At 49.7% G+C, this 22,579-nt stretch overlaps 1 protein-coding gene across 1 annotated transcript in view; it reads right to left on the minus strand.

Annotated features, from left to right (window-relative positions):
- Positions 1-6,784: 6,784 nt before the first annotated feature.
- Positions 6,785-22,579, minus strand: part of LOC144129457 (MICOS complex subunit Mic60-like) — a 33,268-nt gene continuing 17,473 nt past the window's right edge. The window contains exons 2-4 of the mRNA XM_077663639.1: positions 11,131-11,235; positions 7,215-7,787; positions 6,785-7,045 (exon numbers count right to left, since the gene is read on the minus strand). Coding sequence (XP_077519765.1) covers positions 6,785-7,045; positions 7,215-7,787; positions 11,131-11,235 — 939 coding nt within the window. The remainder of the gene's footprint in view (positions 7,046-7,214; positions 7,788-11,130; positions 11,236-22,579) is intronic.

Raw genomic sequence — 22,579 nt, forward strand, 5'->3', positions numbered from 1 at the left:
GCAGCTTACCCAACACCCGAAAAAGCATTCACGATAGCCGCGGTGACCGAGTAAGGCTAACTCATAGCAAACACGACAGTACTCACCAACTCTTCAGAAATAGCCGAAGAAGCGGCAGTCGCCTTGGCGTTGACAAACCCGCGAGCAGAAGTGATTGTCAGCGATTCAAAAGCAGCCATTGGCAATTTCGCCAAGGGCAGAATATCTCCAATCTCCATGAGAATTCTCAGGAATTACCCGAAAGACAGGACAGACGTGGAATTGGTTTGGGTACCGGCTCACTCGTCAAACCCGGGGAACGAGGCGGCCCACGATAAAGCTCGAGGATCTATCGGCCGAGCTGTGGACGCTAACTCGGACGTCGAAATGACGGCCTTAATACCTACCATGAGATTACTCAGCAGCAAAGGCTAGAAAGGCTAACCTTCCCTGCTCCGCATAAAAGCCTAAACAAAGAACAGGAGGTGCTGTGGAGACAACTTCAAACAAAAACTCTCCCTAATCCAGCTGTCCTAAGCCATGTGTACCCGGATAGATTTAAGTCGGAGTGCAGAAAAAGCGGCGGCAAAGCCACCGTAGACCACATCTTCTGGAACTGTCAGAGAGATCCCCCACCAATATCGCTCAAGAGGCTCACGCTCCCGGGCCCGTGGGAGCCCTTGTAGCTCAGCTCCGACCTGGAAACCCAAGTACAGGTGGTGACGAGAGCCGAAGAGGTCGCCGCCAGTAGCCACTGACGGCCACCTACCAAGATCAACAAACCCATCCCATTTATAACTCAAGCCGATAAAAAACGTTTTCCAATCCAATCCAAATGGGGAACGCTGCAAGGAGAACTTAAACCGCGAAGAAAAGTTCTGGGTACCTGGAAGAGCTTCAAGCCAAGAAGAAAAGTCTCCAAGAGCGCCGATGTACTCTGATTGTCGTAAACCGGACACCACTTCCGACATGTGCCCATGAGCTGGCGCCGATGTCTAGCACGGACAGATATCGGCACCTCGCCGAGGTTCGGCGGAGTCTCCTGCAGTGCGCATGTGTAGACCGGTTCTGTCGTACGTTAGGAGCACGGACTTAATTTGGCGCGTGCACCCAAAAAGGGCCATTGGAGCACACTTGCAGAATATCGAGCGTCCTCTACAGTTTGTCAACCGAAAACCCCCGTTTACAGACGGCAATCTTGCATTCTTGTTCGAAAAATGAGGCGGGAGATGCCCCTTTATCTGTATGAGAGAGAAGTTGTGTAAAGGATGTGAGGAGCGGGTCGAGACAGGTACCCGTGAAGGGAAAACATCATTGTAACCTTTCGACAACTTTTTTTACATCTGGCGGTGATTGTCGGGGCTTCATGTTCCAGCAGAATTGGGGCAGCGCCTCTCACCTTTTAGAAAAAGAATACAGTGGAGGACGACTGGCTCATCTCTCCTCACGCTAATCTCTTCAGTCATCAGAGCAGGAAGTGAAATGGCACCATGTGTAACAGTTTATATCAGAAAAAGAGAACCTAAACAAGGATGTTCTTCAAAGTGTATGCTATATTTTGGTAGCAGCTGTGTATATATGCACATATTCACTGGACTTAAATTTTGTGCCCTTCACCTCATCTGGTAAAAGTAGCCTTCCTGCCCTGCAATAAGCACGAAAATACGATGAACAAGATGCAAGTATACCAGTACAATTCGCCAAGTGCAGCATGCAAGGAGCCCCAGAGATGCACACCTCCACCATTGCAAAACGACGCAGGCAAAAGCGCTGAAGGACACTGCATACTATGACGGGCCGCCGCAATAATTGAAAGCTATAAGACTAGCCTTCAGCTTTGGAATCTTCAGAGGCTGGCGCTCAACGAAGAAGACGACGAGAAGCGCCAAAAGCTCCGAAGCTCGAGCTCGGTCCCTCGTGCGTGCTCTGGACTGAAAGCTGCCGCTGGTCTGTGCCTGGACTGTACCACTGGTTGCTCGCGACGCTGTGCTCGACAAGACGTTTCTTATTACAAGTGGTGGAGGTGTAAACGATCCCCTCGCCCTGGAGCTTCGCACCCGCGCATTGCCTACCGCCTCTGCAATGCCTGAGACCGTCACCCAAACCGCTTCACCACGTCCGTCCGCTGTCTTCTGTTCCGGCGCCGCGCGCCAGCATGACCCGACCATCATCAGCGGCACAGATGACACGGATGTGGAGGATTGGTTTTCCTCCTATGAACGCGTTAGCGCACACAATAAGTGGGACGATTGCGTCAAGCTCACCAACATTATCTTTTATTTGAGCGACGTAGCCAATCTCTGGTTTCGAAACCACGAAGCTGACATCTCAAAATGGGCAGCTCTCAAAACCAGTCTGACAGAAATATTTGGCCGTCCCGCAGTGCGTAAGCTTCGCGCCGAGCAACGCTTGCGAAGTCGGGCCCAGCAAACCGGTGAAAACTTCACCAGTTATATAGAAGATGTCGTCGACCTCTGCAAGCGTGTCAACCCTTCTATGAGCGAGGGCAGCAAGATCAGACATATTGTGAAAGGCATTGAGGATGATGCCTTCCAGATGCTTGTCGCCAAGGATCTGCAGACTGCTTCCGATGTCATCGGCTACTGCCAAAGCTTTGATGAGCTCCGCAAACAGCGCCTTTCCACCCGGAGTGCTGGCTATCAGGAGGCCACACTTTCCGGATTGGCTTTCCCAAGGGACGGTGCCCTGGACCAACAGTCGCTATTCCAGCGCATCCAGCAGTTTCTACGTGAGGAAGTCACACGCCAGCTATCTTTGTCTACCTGCCTGCCTACGTCTGCGCAGTCGCTCACTCCTAACCTACAGCGTGTTATCGAGGAGCAGGTCGCTGAAGTCCTGCCACCTCCTCCTCAGCCACCCCTGATCGCGGTTCCTCTGACGTACGCCGATGCCGTGGTGCGGTCGCGGCCCTCACCTGCTTCCCCTGTCTACAGGCCACCTACCCGGCAGATAGAGCCCCAGCGACTTGCAACTCCACCTTACCGTCCTGTTGCCCGCCCCCGGTCACAGCCGCAGCCACTCAACCCCTGGCGCACACAAGACAATCGCCCTATTTGCTACGCCTGTGGCGTCTCTGGCCACGTGGCTCGTTTGTGTCTCAGTCGTGACCGCCGTCTCTACGATTATAGGCGTGAGCCGACGTACGACCTTCCACCGTCGTCCTCGCCTGCATCACACGAGCCGCCTCCGGATTCTTTTTCTTTCAGTTACCATCCCCGCTCCCACCGCTCGCCCTCTCCTGCCTGCCGTTCCTGTTCTCCGATGCTCCGCCGCCAACCCGCCGTCCACGTGGAAAACTAACAGCCGCAGTTCCGGCGGGAAGAACTGCGTCGCCAGCGACTCACTCAAGACCTGTTTCTGTGCTTGCCAATATTATTACCGTGTTCGTTGAGGGAGTCGCCGTCGAAGCACTTGTTGACACCAGCGCAGCCGTTTCCGTTCTCAGTCACACCCTCTGTCGCAGACTCAAAAAAGTGACCACGCCACTTCCTAACGTTTCTCTCCGGACGGCCAGCGCTCAGGGCATTCAACCGTTAGCCGCCTGCACAGCCCGCCTGCTCATCGAGAACGTTCCCTACACAATCGAGTTCTTCGTCCTCACCCGATCCTCTCATGACGTTATCCTTGGTTGGGACTTCCTCTCCTCACATCACGCCGTTATTGACAGCGCCCGTGCTCAGCTTGACTTGCCGCCCTACAGTGACGCCCCCTTGGACGTAACCGGTGCTGCTGCCGCTACTGTGGTCGTCTCGGAGGACACAGACGTTCCGCCTTTCTCCTCAGTGCTGGTGCCTCTTTCTTGTGCTACTCTCTCAGATGCAACTGTCACTTATACCCCCTCTTTACGATGCGCTGACCAGAAGTCTGTTTTGCGGCCTCACGCCGTGCTGACAATTGTTCGTGGCTCCAGCGCTATTTATGTGGCTAACCCGTTCTCCTGCCCTACCACCTTACTCCGTGGCCAATCGCTTGGTAGTGTCGCCTTTCTCGATCCCGCCTCAGCATACCCCCTCGTCGATAGCACGGCCCGCCTTGACGTCAGCGCCATTACGCCTGTTCCCATCGCCAATCAGTCTTCTGTCGATATTTTTCACCGTTCTGTCCACGCCACCCCGACGTCCATCCTACGAGACCAGCCTGTCGCCATTCTGCTGCGTTTTCAAGCTTCGTTCGACTACCAGCAACCTTCCTTGCGCCGCACCACCGCCGTTACCCAGTGTATTGACACTGGGACCCATGCCCCTTTGCACCAAGGTCCGTACGGCGTGTCAGCCGCTGAGCGCCACATCATTGACGAGCAGGTGACTGACATGCTAAAGCGCCACGTGATACAGTCGTCGCACAGCCCGTGGGCATCGCCAGTGGTCCTCGTCGAGAAAAAACAGTTACATCCGGTTCTGCGTAGACTACCGTCGTATGAACAAGATTCACCTCCCCCGTAGATTCTCCTCCCTCTCCCCCGTATCGACGATGCCCTCAACTGCCTGCAGGGCTCTGAGTTCTTTTCTGCATTGGACTTGCGCTCCGGTTACTGGCAGGTGCCGATGGCGGAGGCTGATCGCCCAAAAACTGCATTCGTCACACCCGACGGGCTCTATGAATTTAATGTCATGCCCTTCGGCCTCTGCAATGCGCCCGCCAAATTCGAGCGCATGATGGACAGCATACTCCGAGGGCTCAAATGGCACACATGCCTTTGTTATCTAGACGACGTTGTCATCTTTTCCCCGGACTTTTCGTCTCACCTCCAGCGCATCGAGACTGTTCTTTGCTGCCTGGCCGATGCTGGCCTCCAACTCAATTCGAAAAAGTGCCGCTTCGGAGCTCGGCAGATATCTATCTTCGGACACGTCGTGTCGAAGGATGGCGTGCTCCCGGACCCAGCCAAGGTGCGAGCTGTGGCCGAATTTCCGAAGCCCACTTCTCTAAATTACTTCCGCAGCTTCGTCGGTCTCTGCTCCTACTTACGCCGCTTTGTCCGCAATTTCACCCCTATCATCGACCCCATGACCGAGCTCCTTTCCATCCACGACTTTTCGGCCTGGTCGCCATCCTGTGATGAAGCGTTTACGACACTCCGTCGTCTCCTAACCACTCCACCAATTCTGCGTCACTTCGACCCTCGTTCTCTGACCGAACTCCACACCGATGTCAGCGGCGTCGGCATCGGTGCAGTACTCGCTCAGCGCAAGCAAGGCTTTCACGAATAATTTGACGCTTACGCTAGCCGGACACACACAAAAGCTGAAGCCAACTGTTCTGTCACCGAGAAGGAGTGTTTAACCATCCTTTGGGCGATCGTCAAATTGGGCGATCGTGAAAGCGAGGAGTGCAAGTTGTGAGGTTGATGTGCAGGCAGCAATACATGGTATATATTAGGTGTCCCAGCTAAAAGTAACCAAGGTTTTAGAAAAACATGGAATGTCCTAGCCGCGTGGCCTAGTCTGCAGTATTTTTTCGTTCTTCAAAGTTAACTGATTAAGTCTTATTAGCTAAATTTTTAATTATTTTCCTAGGGAACAAGGTGCCAATGTAAAATTGTAGATCACTTGGAAAAAAGTTACCTGCAACGTTTGCACCAAGATAACGTTAACATAAAGTAGTTTTTTTTCGGCCTTAAACCCTGAATCGCACAATAAAAAAAAACGTCTACTTGACAATAGTACCATTTAAACATCCAAAGATGCATCTTAGAGAACAAAATTCATTTTGTGCTCTCCCCGATGAGCTTTTGCGTGCACATTGGGGCAGAGATGTGACCCAGCAGTTGGTCAGGTGATAGCTTTCTTTTAAGGCCAATATTTAAGCAAAGCTACGTACATCGTACCTTGATGGAAGCTAGTAGCAGTTTTTTTAGACGATCTACAGCTTTTACATTGGCACTTTGTTCCTGAATCAAATATATAAAAATGTAGGCAATTATACCTAATAATGCACTTTGAAGAACGATAAACATACTGCAGACTGGGTCATGCGATTCTAAACAACCCTCAGTTGGTCTCACATGGCTAGGACATTTCGTGTTTTTTAAAAGCTTGGTTACTTTTAGCTGGGATACCTGGTATAATGCTTCGTGCTCTTCATGAATAAGCGCTCCCGACATCTTCATTTAGAGCCACTTTTGTGGAAGAATTCTTGGTCATGCACATTTAATACCAATACCTAATAGTAGTTGTCTCATGCTTATTAAACTAGGACAAAAAAGCCATACCTCACAGATTTTCAAAATCGGAGAATAACGACTTTCCAATTCCTGCAGCAAAACCAAGCGGTCTGGTGTTCCAAAAGGGGTTCTCACATGTGAGGGAAAAAAAGATTGTTTTTATTTTTTCAGCTCGGGTAATTTTGTAAGTGGCTCCCTGCTTTTAGGCTAAAGTGCTCCCCATAGCATGAACATCAGTGGGTTAAACATTACTTTATCTTGCCCCAGCAATTTGGGAATACTCCCATGAAGAAGGGTAACAATATTCCACAGTGCTACCAAAAAGTTCACTATTTTAAGAGCCCAATTCTCGTGCACCATACAAATGAGTCGAGCTGCAAATTTGCCACTGAAAATGGGAACACAGAGGGATCCACAAAAATTTAGAAACACCTCCCTTTCAGGCAAAATGTGCTTTGACAATCCTTTGTGCCTGGCCCATGCTGCTTTCACACCATCACCAGCCACTGCAGAAGAGAACAGCAACAAGGAACAGCCAATGATGAGAATCCTACCCCATGCAGTAACGTAGACTCCACCCTGCAGGAGCACAAAAAGCTTTCGGGATGGGAGGGAGGACTGTTACTCGGCATCTTCGGCAATACTGGCTGCGGCAAACGCCATGAGTGCTGAGGCTGCCATGCGAACTTCCAGGTGAAGCCGCAGCTCATGTATCCAGTCCTGGGCCACCAGCCGTGGTTGGCCACGAAGCTGGCTGGCATAGCGCAGCGCCTGCTCCAGGTTCTTGTGCTGGAGCCAGTAACGCACACGGGAGAGCACATCAAATGTGTCCCACATCTCGGGGTTGACCCGCTGCTCATCCGTCAGCTCCTCTTTAGGCAGCTCGTGCACAATGCTAATAATGTACCCTTTTTGCCAGCACATTCCAGGCAAGTACGGTCTCCATGCCACATTAGTTGTAAGATGGTTTTGAGGCAAATCTATTCTGTCGTTTAGAAAACTGTTCTCACTGCAGCCCCATGGAAACATAACCCAGCAGCATGTGTCCCACCTTGGGGTAGATGATGCACAGCGACTGCAAGTAGGATGCCAGGTACCGCAGCAGAGATGATGGGAACTTGTAATCCACAAGGGCCACACGCTGGCATGCCCGCTCAACGCGTGGAAAGCGCGCTTTGAGGGCCACCTCTGGGTAGACGCCCCATGCCAGGGCCTCCTTGAGGATGGAGGTCAACACCAGGGGCACGTAAGGGCTCATAGGTGCCGCTCGCTCCACCAACTGCACATCTGTGCTCAGCGACTGGGGCCCACCGGCCGGCCCATGCACCAGTGTGTGCCGCAGGCCCTGGCAGGCCAGCCAGAGACCCTTGGCCTGCTGTGACAGTCGGTATAGCTCGTCGCGGGCCCTCAGGTACTCATCCATGCCCTGCAGCTTGGCAACCGAGGAACACAGGGCAGCATTGTGCTGCGCACGCTCCTCCGCCATCTTATTCTCCAGCTCCAGGGCGAAGGTGCGGCTCAGCTCCTCCTTCTGCTCTTCCAGGGCCTCCTTGAGGTGTTCCGTGCGCGCTGCCACCTGGCGCCGCCGCTGCTGCTGCAGCTCGTGCTCAAAGGCTTCCTGCTGCTACATCAGCTTCAAGGTGAGGGACAAGATCCCCAACCCATTTGCCGCTTGCACCAGCACTCAAGGCAGCTGCAGGTCACTCGCAAGGACAAATGGAAAGGAGACTCAAAACACTCAAGTGGTTCTTGATTTTCAGCAACCACTCAAGCAAAGCAACCAACTATAGGTGCCTGGCAATCACATTTATAACACTAAATTGATCTGTTCAGCAGAGGTCGTGAGAGTCTACAAAAAAGCAACACCTAGCTCGCGATTTCAACCATCAAGAATAAGCATCCATGCGATGCACTGTCTTATTTTTCATTATTTATAGAATACAGCTCTTTTACAACTCCGTTTTCATGCTCAGTCTTATCTTATTTTTAAATCAAATGCACCTTCGAGACCTAAAAAAATCATCCCTTGTTTCAGTTTATTTTTGGGCAGGAATATATGTACTAAAGTGGGAAACATACATTATTCATTCAAACAGTTTTAACAACCCTTTAAAAACAAATTTTCCCTGTTCGTGACGGAAACCAAGAGGACATCATGGTGGAGGATGTTTTCGACAAAAAAAAAAACTGCTTGGCTGAGCACAGACTGATGCATCTTGCAGCTGTGTATCAGCTGCACTAGCAAGACCTCACCCTTTTTTGTCGTTTACGAGGCACAGAACAAATGGAGTGGCCAACTTGGTTGAGGCTTCCGTTTGCCGCATGATAAAATATTATTGAAATATGCAGTACAAATTCAGAAAACAATAGTTTTCTGATGAGCGGTCTTTGATAATTGAGCCTAATTGCATTTCTGAGCAAGGCTGTATCTTGAAATGTTCCTTTTTTTGCTGTTTTTTTTGACACCGAAAGGTGTTAGTATGTGTTTTGAATGTAGCACAGTGGCTTTTTCTGCTCTGCTATCGCACTGATCTGTAGTGTGTAGCCCAGTGATGCAGTGAGTCCAGAAGAAAAGTTCTCAACTGCCCAAAAAACCAGAAAACGATGCAGCACAACCCCTTCTATGGAAGCAAGTACTACTGTTGTCACTAGTTCAATCAGTGCTTAAAGTCGGGGGGTCTTGAGGGGGCGAACCACTTTTGACTACTCTTGTCGGTGGTGATCATAGCATTTCTCCTCTATCGTTTCAAATATTTTCTGAGAGTTTTTGTAGGAATCCTTAACATGTTTTCTAAAACACGAGACTGAGAAAAATACAAAGTTGGCAGCACTACGCAAAGGATGGAAGAAAAAGAGAAATTCGTGCCCTTACACCACGGGTCAGCCCAGAGCTGTCCGCTCAGCTCCAAGAGTACACAGCGACAACATTACAAAAAATGCAGTGATAACCAGGACACAGGGGAATGGCATGTAGCTACACGACCTCTGTTTTGTCTAGCAGGGTTTCGTTGTAGGCTATTTGGTGGTCCATCCAGAAAAAAAAAAGACCAGACAGAGAAGAAACAGAGCACAGAGTGCCACTTGGAACTACTTTTACTGAGGCCCGCGTTGACAGATATAGTCTTTTACACGTGAATCATAAGCGCAATAACAATGTACAGCGTCAAGAAAACAGTTTTATAAGCTGACATCAAAAGCCTAAATGCCCTGTTTTGCAATTTGCTCATCTGGTTTAGCAGGAATTTTCCTGATACTGCACTCATGGGCCTCATATTTTTGCTGCATCACACTTGTCAGTGGAGTGTGAGTCAATGATAGTGGCATATACACCTCATCCCACAGTTTGTGCAGGCTGCTTGTTAGTCACCGTGAAGACACTGCGAACGACTGCACATGAATACGGTTAGGCTTTGGCAAGGAGCTCAGAGGGAGCAACAAAGATTTTCTTATTCCTGTAATTATGAAGATAGTGAAAACAGCTACCTGATATAAAGCTTTTAATATTCATTCGCTGTCCAGAAACAAATGTATTCGCTTTCGCACACTACTATCAACACCTACGGCTCTTTGTAAAGTGAACGGAGGGAAACGAGGTAGTTAGACATGGAAGTTCCGTTCTATGATACTCTGCTTTCACAGAATAAGGTGTCACACATGCTGCTCATATTTTTCTCGGAATTTTTATACTGCCGGAAACAATTCGCTTGCACGGAGGTCAGCACTTAGCCAAATGACAACATTACCAAGCTCGCGACCATCTATTTTGATCATGTAAGATTTTCGGCGACAGCTAGGTGACAGCATGATAAACGTTTGTGCTGTTTGCTCAGGCAAAATTTGCTCACTGGTCCCATGTGGCAAAATGCGGAGTAGGAAAAAAGCTTAAAAGCAAAAACATAAGAGTCCTTACATGTACCTTTCAAAAGCGCTTAATATAGCAAGAAGGCACTAATCAAACAACTTTATCCTGCATATAGGGGATACAATATGACCAGTTGAAAGTACACATTCTGCTTGGCAGCAATCTTCAGGCTGACATGTGTGGGTGCCTGACAAATCCAAAGTATTAACTGCCAGATATATACAATCATCATCGGACAGCAGCAACTTGGTTGTTTCATTTAAGACAGCCATTGGTGCTACGTTTGAAACACTGCACGGCAAAGAACCTGTAGTACCACAGACTGATGGAGGATGCGATGATCCTCTACATGATTAATGTACTTGACGTGGACAACTGATTGCCTTCACTGCACCGTAGGATGACACCTCATTCACATTTCTTTCATAAGAAGAAGACAGAATGTATGTGTACATACTGCTGGTGAGAACACAACCCAAGGCGCCATCCGCAATAAGCAGGGTTCGCCGCAGTGTGGCGACTGCTCAATCTTGCGGCCAATAGTAACCATGCCATTGGGAAGTGTAAGTGATCTCGCATCTCAAATACCGTAATCGTGACGATTTTTCAGGTTGTGCTAAAAAAGCCAGCAGCAAATGCATCCGTGACACGGTTTATGCAACTGAAGGACCAGTCTACCTTCCTCTATAACATAGAAAGTGCCATGGCAGAAGCAGGTTGCATGTTTAGTGGCAGCTGCAAAAGTGCATTTGACGGAACTATCACGCAAACAGTTTTTGGCAGTTTGGGGGGCTATTTGATATCTCAGTCATTGTATCGACTCCCTTGAAGTCTGAATTAACGAGGCTTTACTGTACGTAGATACACTCTCAAACACAAAAAGGCAAAGATGGCCACAGACACACTCTAGTCCCCCATTAACACCTTGAGCATTCTGGTGTCCACAACAGCTCTGGCAGGTAAAAAGGAAATAACACACTGCAGCCCCAGCAGCCTGTGTCCATGAATGCACTTCTCTTTACAGGTTAGACCCATTTAGCACTGAAAATCCATTTCCAGCAAAGAATTCAGTTAGTAGGCATCCTGAAAAGAGGGGCAAGCAGACCTTCACTTCAAGCACAGCAGCCAGCTCGGCCCGCTGCCTGTCCAAGTTACGAGCCATCCGCTCCTGCTGCCTCTGGAAATTCTCGGCTCTCTCCTGTTCCGTCATCTGCAGCAGCAAATACACAACCACTCCAGTTTCAGAAAGATGAGCGGCTGGTGCAATGCAGTGATTCTGCTGCATGTAAAAGAACGTTACCCTTTCACTGCTAGCCTGCCCTTCAGATTGCCATTGTCACAAAAAGAAATGAATTATCTTGATTGTGGGATTTGACACGTGCCACATTTCCGCCGGCACTAGTAAATTCCGTGCGTGTTTTTTTCGATGTTCTTGTGCTTTTTCCTTTCTGATAGCTAGTAAGTACAAAAGCATGCTGGCCGTTCAATAAAAATCAGTTGTCAGTCAGCGCTCTGTTGTGTGACTTGTGTGTTCCTTCTGCCCTGTCTTTAGCGCTGTAGATATGGAAGTTAAAAAACACTTTCGAGAAAACTGGTACTCAAGTTGTATAAGGAGTACATGTTTATCATAATGCCCAGGACTGTAATGTTTAGGTCTTTGGCTGTGGGGGCCTTCGTATTTGGCCGTTCCAGCTCCTATGGGTGACACGGTCACAGCACAACATGGCGGACGAGGCGGTAATGGCGTCGCTGCGAAAGCATGGCCACTAAAAACAAAAACTTCATGGTGAGGCACCTTTCTTGTAAGATTTAGAACCTAGATAAACAGCAGCAAGTCATTTTTAGATGCTAAGAGCATATGCTTGAGTTTGACTGCATTTTAGCCTTGAAACGAATGACACCATCTACCGGGCTAGTTATTTGTGATCCATATGTATCAGCAGCGCAAACAGCGCTTGTGCTATCGTCTCCTTCTTCCGTTTTGTGTTTGAGCTGCTGATGCATATACATTTGAAATAAATGTTCTTCGATACCAGCCGGCGTTGACACGAAACTCTGCACAGTAAAGTGCGGCAAACACTATAAACACGTTTCTGTGAACGTTTTCTTCTTTTGGTGCATTTCTGTACGGCAGTTACTGTACATATGCGGATAAGGGCCGCACATTTAGGCAATTTTGGCAGTTCTCTATCCTTGCCCGAAAGCAGAGTACTACGGTTCAATTTTTAAGGTGTTGTCTGAAGAAACTACTTTAATCATGCATACAGTGTAACGCTATATTTGGCGCCTAAATGAGTGTGGACCTTACCCGCATGTATATACTAGGTGTCCCAGCCAAGCTTTTAAAAATGAAAAAGTAACCAAGCTTTTAAAAATGAAAAAGTACCTTCGCCCAGTGAAACCAATTCAGGGTTGTTCTGAGTCCCGTGGCCTAGACTGCAGTATTTTTTTTTTGTTCTTCGAAGCCCAATTACCTAACTCTTTAATTATTGCCTTGAGAAACAATACTTCAATACATAAGTTGTAGATTGTCTTGAAAAACAGCTAGCAGCGCTGTTTCTATCAAGGTACAATTTACATAGCTTTATTTATTGGCCTTCAAAGAGAGCTAACACGTGACCAGCTGCTGGTTCACATCTCTGTCATAGCGTGCATGCAAAGGCTCATCAGGGAAAGCACTCCAGAAAAAAGTGGATTTTGTTTTCCGAGACAAGTCTCGGGACGTTTAATCAGCACCGTTGTCATATGGAATGCTTTTTTTAATGTGCGTTTATGTAAGCGCTACCTTGGTGCAAACATTTCAGTCAGCTGTTTTTCAAAGCGATCTACAACTTCTGTACTGAAACTTTGTTCCTCAAGCCAATAATGAAAAAGTTAGCTAATTATTCTTTACTTAACATTGAAGAACAAAAAAATATTGCATACTAGGCCACGAGACCCTTGAACAACCCTCAGTTGGTTTCACTGGGCTAGGACACTCAGTGTTTTTTAGTAGCTTGGTTACATTTAGCTGAAGATTTCATTTATTTCTCTCTTAAAGGCCCGGAGGCATTATAAGCGCTCTAAATGTGTTTTCGACTAGCGGAGGTAAAGCACCATGATCAAGTGTGCAGACGACAGTTGTAAAAAGATGTTTGCAGTTTTCGGGCACTTTACGCACTGCATCCAAGAAATGAAAATACAACTGTGAAATTCTTCCCATTTATACCGCCATTTTACAATCACGTTGTGGCCAGAAAGCATTGTTTAATCTAGATACGAACCCACTGAACGTGATTGACGGCCGTAACAAATAGCTGCAATGCAGCTTCGTTTTCCGCAAACGTGCACCACAAATTATCACCAATATACTTCACATCGGCTCAACGTTCAAGCATGCACTGCTTTCGTGCAGCTGACGGTCGAAGAGGCAATGAACAGGAAGGCACTCACAACGCGGTGTCATTGCGTCAACAAACTACGCTGCTGAGAGACACATGGGTCATGGGGCTGAACCGGCTCACCACTTACCCAGCGCACTTAATCACTGCTTTTTTCATCTTTTATTTGATAGCAGCAGTGCCAGGAACAACATCATTGCTTTTTAAAGTGTTCATTGATTCACATATAGGGGAATAGCAAGACATTCTCAATTTTGATACGTATCTTCACGCTCCAAACCACTGCAGATTCCCTAGACACGAAGAGAAATCACCGGCTCGCTGCTTCAGACAAAGGCTACCGCCACCATCACTGCAATGGCCGAATATCTCCGTCCTTCGTTTATTCAGCCCTGCATGCACCCCACCCCTTTTTTCTGGTGGTCCCTTTGTGCTTAGAGTGAGGGCAAAATCGCGCTCCGTCGCCAGCATCGTGTGAAGTGAGTCGCGGACGCTGGATGCTTTGTTCTAAGCAGTTTCCAAGGCACGAAAGCATAGTTCAGTGTCCCTGAATAGTGGAATGACGGCTAGACTAATGTTCGTAATTGTGACAGCTCAGCGGCGCATTCAGCGCTGTCGCGAAAATGCAGCTTTACCCGCGTCGGAACTGTATCGCGGCTAGTTGTTTAGGTGTCGCCAAGGGCTTCGCGTTCGCTACCAGACATTGACACCAGGGCATATGTCGACCTCTGACAGCATCACTGGATAAACCTACGCGCCTACGCTGCTGCGCAATCGCATCGGTCGGCGTCATCATTCGGTGGAAACTGCCCTATGCTGCCGCTGCAATATAGCACCGAAATAACACTCGGGATCCTCGTCACTTCCACTGCCGCTCTCATTTGTCTTCACGATGGACACAGAGTACACTGACCCTTTTCGTCACTGACGGCGGCTCGGTACGCGCTTAGTCCAATTCATTCATTTGCTGATAACTGCTTCCTTTCTTCGGGATAACAGACTTCCATTTTCCGCACGCATGGTTCTTCTGAAACGTGCAACGATCTAGTATGGCTGGCGCAGAACCTCGCACGACACAGAAGTGCTGTCTTACAGAACAGCAACCGCACTCGCGAACTGCTGATAAGTCTGCAAAAGCGTACACGCATGCAGCAGAAGCACAGCCTGAGAAACGGCACCGAACAGCAGCCAAATGCCAGGCGTCACGTGACAGGCCAGTCCAATCGATGTAGCGGCTTTTCTAAAGGCCATCGTAGACAAAAGATTCTGGGAGGAGAATGGTGGTGAAACCAGCTTTACACCAACCTAGCTGCTAGCAGCAGCGCAAAAGTGGTGCTATCGCATTTTAAAGGCCATTTTCACAAATTTCAGCCAGGTTTTCCTACCTACGGTCACAAAAATATGTTTGAAGTCACTTCTGGGCTGTTTTCGGGCAAAACGTTTCAGGATATGATCAAAAAAGGCTTTATAGATAACAAATCCTATGTTTTCTAAAATCTGAGTTTCTTTTATATTTTCAAGATATGATCTCTGCATTTCCTCTTAAGCATTTTTTACACCGTGTTCATGGAAAACCTACTCATTGTTTGTGCATTGTACACTCATAATGACCAACACAAATGACAAAAAAAGACTGCCTGCTTCCTCAAGCAGCGCACACAGCACTTGCTGTACAGAGTGGCAAAAGCTCCAGGGTTCTTTCGAAAAGCTTTCATTGGGCTTTTTTTTTTCACCGAGACGAAAGCAATTCTCCTCTACATACATCAGCTTATCCACAATGCAAATCACAGCTGAATGTGAATGCTGCTTTGAAAAGGGGTGCCAATGGGACGCAAGATGGGTTCTGGCTAACAGCTGAAATTATTCGAACAAAAAAAGTAAAACAGGGTCACATGGAAAGATCTGTCTCCGCAAAGGCATGTGTACACATGCTATATCCCTCCTATTCATTTGGCTTCTTTTATACCATGGGCCATCAAATATACGCTGGCGCATGTGTCATGCAATCCGATAAGCAGAGAGTTGTTGCAATACCATACATCCATGACATATCTCAAGCTTAAGGGACCCCTGACCACGCTGTGGTCGAAAATTTGCTATACTGCAATGGCTGTCACATATCAATCTGCTCTCGAAGGCACAGCTGCAAAATTTTGTTTGAAAAGACTCATTAGCAGCACAGTAAATGCATTGCAATCAAGCCATTTCTCTTTGCTATGCCCCCGTCGAATCAATTTTTCTCATCCGTCTGGGCCACATGCCTTTGCGAGCAAAATTTGCTTTTTTGCTGCATTTTTAGAACGATGCGCACAGTACGCCATCATGGCCCCTCCTTACCAGGTATTTTTTCTTGTTTTTTGCTTCCCATAGTCACGCTGTGGGTGAAATGCTATTACTAGCATTTGAGGGCGGGGACACTGAAATTCATGAGCATCTTTCTGACAAGGCAGTATGTGCCTGCGTTCATGGTAACAGATGAATTAGAAGAGTACCCTTGCCCTACCGAGACAAGGGCAAGGAACAACGCGAATTATGCAGAAAAGAAGAAGGACAGCAACTAGCAGACATTGTCTGTCATTTGGCCGCGAACCAGAATGCTGGTCCAATAAAATGCAGTACACTGTGACGTCACAGCAAGAAAAATGAGGAGGTTAGCTTTGCCAAAAGAGAGACAAGGCACGCATGGGTCTCATGTTTTGCAAAGATGATCATAAGGACCTGATCTATGCACTGGTCTTAAATGAAACGACCAAAGCTGGTCATGGGCCGTTGGACTGCCAGAAAGAACTCATTGAGTGGTTCTGTCCCTTAAAGGGTGCTCTCAGACACCTTCCAAGGAGAGCACATCGACTCACTAAATCACTCCATTGTGTTGTCATGAATACCTGAGTCAACGCACTTCTACACGCAGCCGAGAGCTTATAATCACATGCGAAAGTAGCAGCGCCCTTTCCGGCAACTTTCTCACCCTCACACCGTTCTCCGCGACACGTTCCTGTAGGTGCCAGTTAAGAGATGGCTATTGGTTAGATTCTTTCAGACATCAAGCGGCTAGCATGGCCATGGCCAGTGTGATGACCCCCATAATGCGCAGGTCCACACGGGACGGAGAGGCAAAGAGACACCGTATGGCTCAGTTTAAACAAACAGGTATATTCAATAATTACACATGATTAAGATTATACATCAGAGGCTGGGGCGTCCGAGCTTACGTGCCGACGACTTCATGGGGGCGATGGAGTGGCTCCGGAGTTGGGCTCGAGCGGTTGCTGGCAGAAGCTGCACGCCGTCGGGCTTCGGCGCTGAAGGCCCTCTTGGCGAACGATGTCGTCCTGAGCGTGTTTCTTCCGTACTGCTTCTCGATTTTTATATCCTCTTCTCCACACTCCCTAGGGTGAGGACGCCCACGCCGGAGGGGAAGGAGGGGGGGCTAGGGCTTTCACTTGGGCGCACAAACATACCACCGCACTTATTGTCTCGCCCCCTCACGTGTTGAGTCCGAGGGAAAGAATGTTGTCTTCGCGGTAGCGCATAGCGTCGGCTGTGGTACGGCGCGCTCTGGCCCGCTGACAGTTCCCTTGTCCTGGAATGTGCCCGGGAGGGCCGCCCCTGAAACCGCCACGCCAATTGGGGAGGATAAAGCCTGTTTCCCCGCGGCGGCGGCGGCGGGTCCGGTTGGGTCCGGTTGGGCTTAAACCCCTTCGTTCTGGTTGTCACTCTCAACGAGCATGGCTGGGTAATTGATGATGCCTGTCATCTGGGTCTCCGTCTACGCCGCGCCGTCGAACGTGGAACCTCGTAGCACACACAAGGAATGTACCTCGTAGCACACAAGGAATGTCACACTCGCTCACCCTCCAGAAGAATGTTCTCCGAACATTTGAGTCCCTGCAGCTCCCCTTGTCTTTCTGAATCGCCTCGCACAGTGCGTCCGACAAAACACTTCGCTGCACTCAACACCACTGCACAACACCATATGCCTCCGCTGTCATAACTGGCGTCTCCAGGGGCAGCACTGATCTTTTACAGATAAACATGAAACTCAGCACCCAAGCCTCTCCTTTCTAGTCCAAACTGGACGAAATAAATTTACCACAGTTACAAAGGAGCTCCCACTCCAAGCACGATCACGGCACAGACAAAAATATAGATAACGAAAGGAAGTAGGGCAGGTTCTGCATGCGCTCCGCATGCTCTCCTGTGAAGGTGTTACTTAATGACAAAAAGGTTTAACTACTAACTCCGATAACTTAACACATACGCATATAGCAATGTTATGAGCTGCGGCATTACACAATTCTGACCAGTTCACAACTCCGCTCTGTTTACACCATTAGTCCGACTTAGCTTTCCGATTTCGCAGCGGATATCGGCCTTCATGAGTCATACTAAGTAAGTCTGTGACCCTTTGTCTGCTTTGGGACTCGCGAGGGCTCGTGGCAGGAGCCTCTCCTGGCGTTATCTGCGGGGCAACCTCGCGCGCTTCTTCTTCTAGCAATGCATGAAGTAAATCCGGTGGCATTCTGGCCGTCACCTCTGGCGCCTGCCGAACAAATGCAGGAGAGGGCGTTTCTTGCGAACTATCTGCGCGCTCCGCTTCACTTCTGTCGCCATCAAAATCCGCGCTTTCCCTTTCCTCATTTCGTGAATACTGAACCGGTGCCGACTTGAGGCGATTTGCGTGTATCCTTATCAAGCGCCGGTTCACGTCTCGGACTCTGAAGTTTACCGGAGAAAGCTTCTCGACAACCTTGCACGGTCCTCTCCACTTCGTCTGGAACTTACGAGCTAGCCCAATCTGCCTTTGGCAGTTTTCAATGTACACGCTGTCCCCCACATTAAACGGCGCGCCTCTAGCACTGCGATCGTGCACCTCCTTCCTGCGCTTCGCCGCTTTCTTTAAGGCCTCCTTTGCGATGTCCCTCGCCACTTGAAAGCGCGATTCTAGCTCCACCTTATAGTCGTCCAGTGAAGCGTATGGGACACGACGGGGGCCCTCTGGCACTTCACTAGGCGGGTCCGGGTCTCGGCCGTAGAGAAGAAAGAATGGCGATTCGCCCGTGCTCTCGTGTGCTGCGGAATTGTAGGCAAACATTGCATACGGGAGCCACAAGTCCCAGTCCCGCTGGTCGCGCGAAACAAAATGCGACAGGAACCCGGCCACGGTTTGGTTCAGTCGCTCCACCGCGCCGTTGCAAGCCGGATGGTACGGTGTTGTCTGCTTCTTAGCGATCTTAAGCAGCTCGCAAACTCTCCTCATTAGCTGCGACACGAAGTTCGTTCCCCGATCTGTCAAGAGTTGCCTCGGGGGTCCATGTCGGAGCACGATCTGTTCGACAAATGCTCTTGCAACCGTGTCTGCCTTCTGATCTGGGAGTGCTACCGCTTCCGCGTATTTTGAAAGGTGATCGACAAATACTAAAATGTACTTGTTTCCGGAAGTGGTCGTGTGCAAGGGGCCCATTATGTCCATACCTGTCCGCTCGAAGGGAGCCGAAACCTCAGGGAACGGCTGAATTGGAGCTGGTCTTCGTCCCTTGGGTGTTTTTCTTTCGAGACAGGAATGACACTTCGCACAGTAGTCTCTAACATCCTGTCGCATGCCACTCCAAAAGTGCAAACGCTCCACACGCCTGCGTGTCTTCGCTACGCCAAAATGACCGGCGCATGGCGCATCGTGAAACGCGCGAAGAACCCTTTCTGTCCACGACCGAGGTATGACGACTCTCTCCCAAGCGGTTTTCTCTGGTCTCCCTTTCCTGGTTGGCCTCGTGCGCCGACACAGGGTGCCGTCTTTGCCAATGAAATAACCTAGCTGTTCGGGGTGAGACGGTGCGCCCTCTAAGCTTTCGATTATTCGTTTCAGGTCAGGATCTTTGCACTGCTCTGTGCGTAATTCGGCGGGGTCGACTACGGGGACAAACTCATCTATAGCTGCCACGGCAGCTGTGCGGCTGAGTGCATCAGCATTCAGATGCGTCTTTCCTGACTTGTGCTCAACTTCAAAGCAGTATTCCTGCAGGTGTAGATTCCATCTAGCGAGTCGCGAGCTAGGGTCTCTGACACTCATCACCCATTTCAGAGGATGGCAGTCTGTGACTAGCTTGAATTTGCGGCCGTAAAGGTAGCATCTGAAGTGCTTTACTGCCCAGACAACGGCGAGGCACTCCCTTTCCGTAGCTCCGTACTTTTGCTCTGTGGGGCTCAGCTGTTGGCTAGCAAAAGCAACGGGATGTTCTTTGCCCTCGATAACCTGAGATAGCACGGCACCAATTGCGAACTTTGACGCATCTGTGGCCATAACGAAGGGCAAATTAAAATCCGTGTGGCGCAACAGCGGTGCACTCATTAGCTTCTTTTTCAGCGCCCCAAAAGCATTCTCCGCGTTTTCGTCCCAGCGAAAGGCGACATTTTTGGCTGTTAAGGCGGTGAGCGGCTTAGCGAGCTTGGCGAACTCCTCTATGTGCCTTCGGTAGTAACCGATCAGGCCGAGAAACTGCCGGACCTGGCGGACGCTAGTCGGGGATGGAAAATCCGAGACACACCTTAGTTTCTCAGGGTCCGGTCGCACGCCGTCAGCTGACACAACGTGCCCGAGGTATTTCACCTCGTTTTTGAGGAATTGGCACTTAGAGGGCTTCAGCTTGAGACCCGCTCCTCTTAGTCGCACCAAACCCTGCTCAATATCGCGCAAATGGTTCTCAAAACTGTCACTGTATATGATAATGTCATCCATATACACGAAGCACAGCCTCCCCAGAAGACCTGCCAGGATAACATCAGCGGTTCTCTGCCAGACAGCAGGGCTGTTGGCCAGACCCATCGGCATTCTTTTCCATTCATAGTGCCCTGAGGGCGTGTAATGCCGTTTTCTCGGCATCTGCCGGATCCATTGCTATCTGCCACAATCCCGCCGCCATGTCCACTACCGTGAAGTACCTGGCAGAGCCCAGCTGAGAAAGCGTCTCCTGTATATTGGGGATGGGGTATGGATCGATGCGAGTTACGGCATTTATTTTGCGGTAGTCCACTACCAATCGATACGAGCCATCTGGCTTTTCCACCAATAGTGGTGGTGCTCCCCAGGGTGACTTTGAGTGTTCGACAATGCCGCGATCAATCAGGTCCTGCACCTGCCGCTCCATCTCCTCACGTTGGGAGTAAGGAATCCTGTACGCACGCTGGTAAACGGGCGATGAAGTGCCGGTTTCTATCCTGTGCTTTATAACGCCACAGCAGCCCAAATCCAGGTTGGACGCGGCGAATACTTCCGAGTAGTCGTTCAGCAAACCAGCCAGAGCCTCCCTCTCCCTGGATTTTACGTGAGAAAGATCGAACGACACCTTTGGAGCAGCCGAAGGACTAGCGTGCTCTACAGTTGCGAGTACCGTATCGGTGGGCTCACGTTTCTCTATCGCAGAGGTGAAGAAAGCCAATGTTTTGTTCTTGGGAAGGCTCAGTGGCTGCTGGCTACAGTTAACCACCCGTAGGGGCACTCTGTGGGCGTCATTAACTGTCACGAGGCACGCGGCTGCCTTCAGGCCATTGCTGAGAGAGTCGACCGGCTCAAGCACTCCCACGGCGCCGCTCTCTACATCTGAAGGCACAAACGCGTACAAAATGTGCTCCGACCAAGGAAGGACGACCGCCTCATCGACCAGCCTGACGGCAACCCGCGAATATACCTTCTCCAATGATCCCACTGTTTGACGGGTGTCAATATCGGTAATGCGAATCTCAGCCCCTCTCCTGTTCAAAAACAGAACTTTTGATCCGCCCGCATTAACCTCTTCCTCAGAGAATGAGACTACTACCTTCCCTTTTCTCAAAAAACCCTGCCCTAATATACCTGACACTCCGTTTGGCAGAGACACCGTGTCTGGGCATACGTAGCAGGGGTGCTCCAATGCAATTCCGCCGAGAGAGAAGTGTAACCGGTAGAGTCCACTTATGCCAAGAGGATCCCCCGTTATGCCTACAAATTTGGTTGCCATACCACCAGACGCTTCCAACACCTCGCGGTCCCCCTTCCTTCGAAGCGTGTTAAAACTGCTCTCCTTAAGCAATGTCACCTTTGACCCCGTATCTATCAACAATTCCATGCAACAACCATTTAACTTGCAACGCACAACAGGGCATGCCTCGTCGGCCACACAAACTACCACCACCTCATCATCCACTGCTCCCTCCCCACGCTCCTTAGGCTGGGGAGGACTATCTAGTTTTTTGTCTCGGTATCTGGAGCCCCGCTGTAGGCTTGCTCAGGGCGTGTCTCGCCTGCTTCTCTTTGTGGCTCCCCACGGCGCACGTTTTGGCAGAACCTGGCGATGTGTCCGCGACCCTGGCAAGCGAAGCACACGATTTCTTCAAAATCTCGCATACCGCGCCTGTAGCTTTGTGGCGGTCTCCGGTTTCAAGCGAATGGGCGCTGTTGAGCGCGCGCTTCAACCTGGCATTCTACCTGCTGAGATAGCAGCTGTTCTAAGCGATCTAACCGCTCTGTCAAGAGAGCAACCTCAGGGTTGAGCACCGCTCTCTCTATGACGCGTACTCTCGCTGCGGCTGTCGTTAACGCCTCATTTTGTTCCTCATCCAATGCGGCCTCCACGGCTTGGTCGAAATTGCTCGGCTTGCGCGAGAGCACGAACCGGCGCACGGGGTCTTGCAGACCAGCCACGAACAAAGCGGTGATTTCCTCTTTAAGTATATCCTCCGCGTATTTCTTTTTTAGCTGGTCTCCTTCCTCCTCCCTGCTTAACGTATCGCGCGCTAAGCGCTGAAGCCGTGACGCAAACGTTCGCACGTCCTCCCCTACCATCTGTCCGGCGTCACGGAACCTCTGTACGCGCACGTGACGTGGTTCAGTGTCGAAATGCTCAAACGCGAGCTTCTTAAATTCTGCAAATGATTTTGTGGATTTTACCTTTTCGTCTCGCCATGCAAAATCATGAGCAGCTCCTGCCATCTTACACCTCGCCATTCCCAGCATTTGAGCATCGGACCATCCTCCCATTTTCCCAATCTCTTCTAGCATGGAAAAGAAATCGCAGATTGGAACCCCTGTCTTATCTCCCGTAAACGTCGGAATGACGCTTCCTAATGCCAGCATGCTTGCTCTGAGCGACGGCTGTGGAGTGGGAGCTCCCTCAGATACAGACATTTTTTTTTCAAGCC

Source organism: Amblyomma americanum, chromosome 1 (genome assembly GCF_052857255.1).
Source record: "Amblyomma americanum isolate KBUSLIRL-KWMA chromosome 1, ASM5285725v1, whole genome shotgun sequence".
Classification (NCBI taxonomy): domain Eukaryota; kingdom Metazoa; phylum Arthropoda; class Arachnida; order Ixodida; family Ixodidae; genus Amblyomma; species Amblyomma americanum.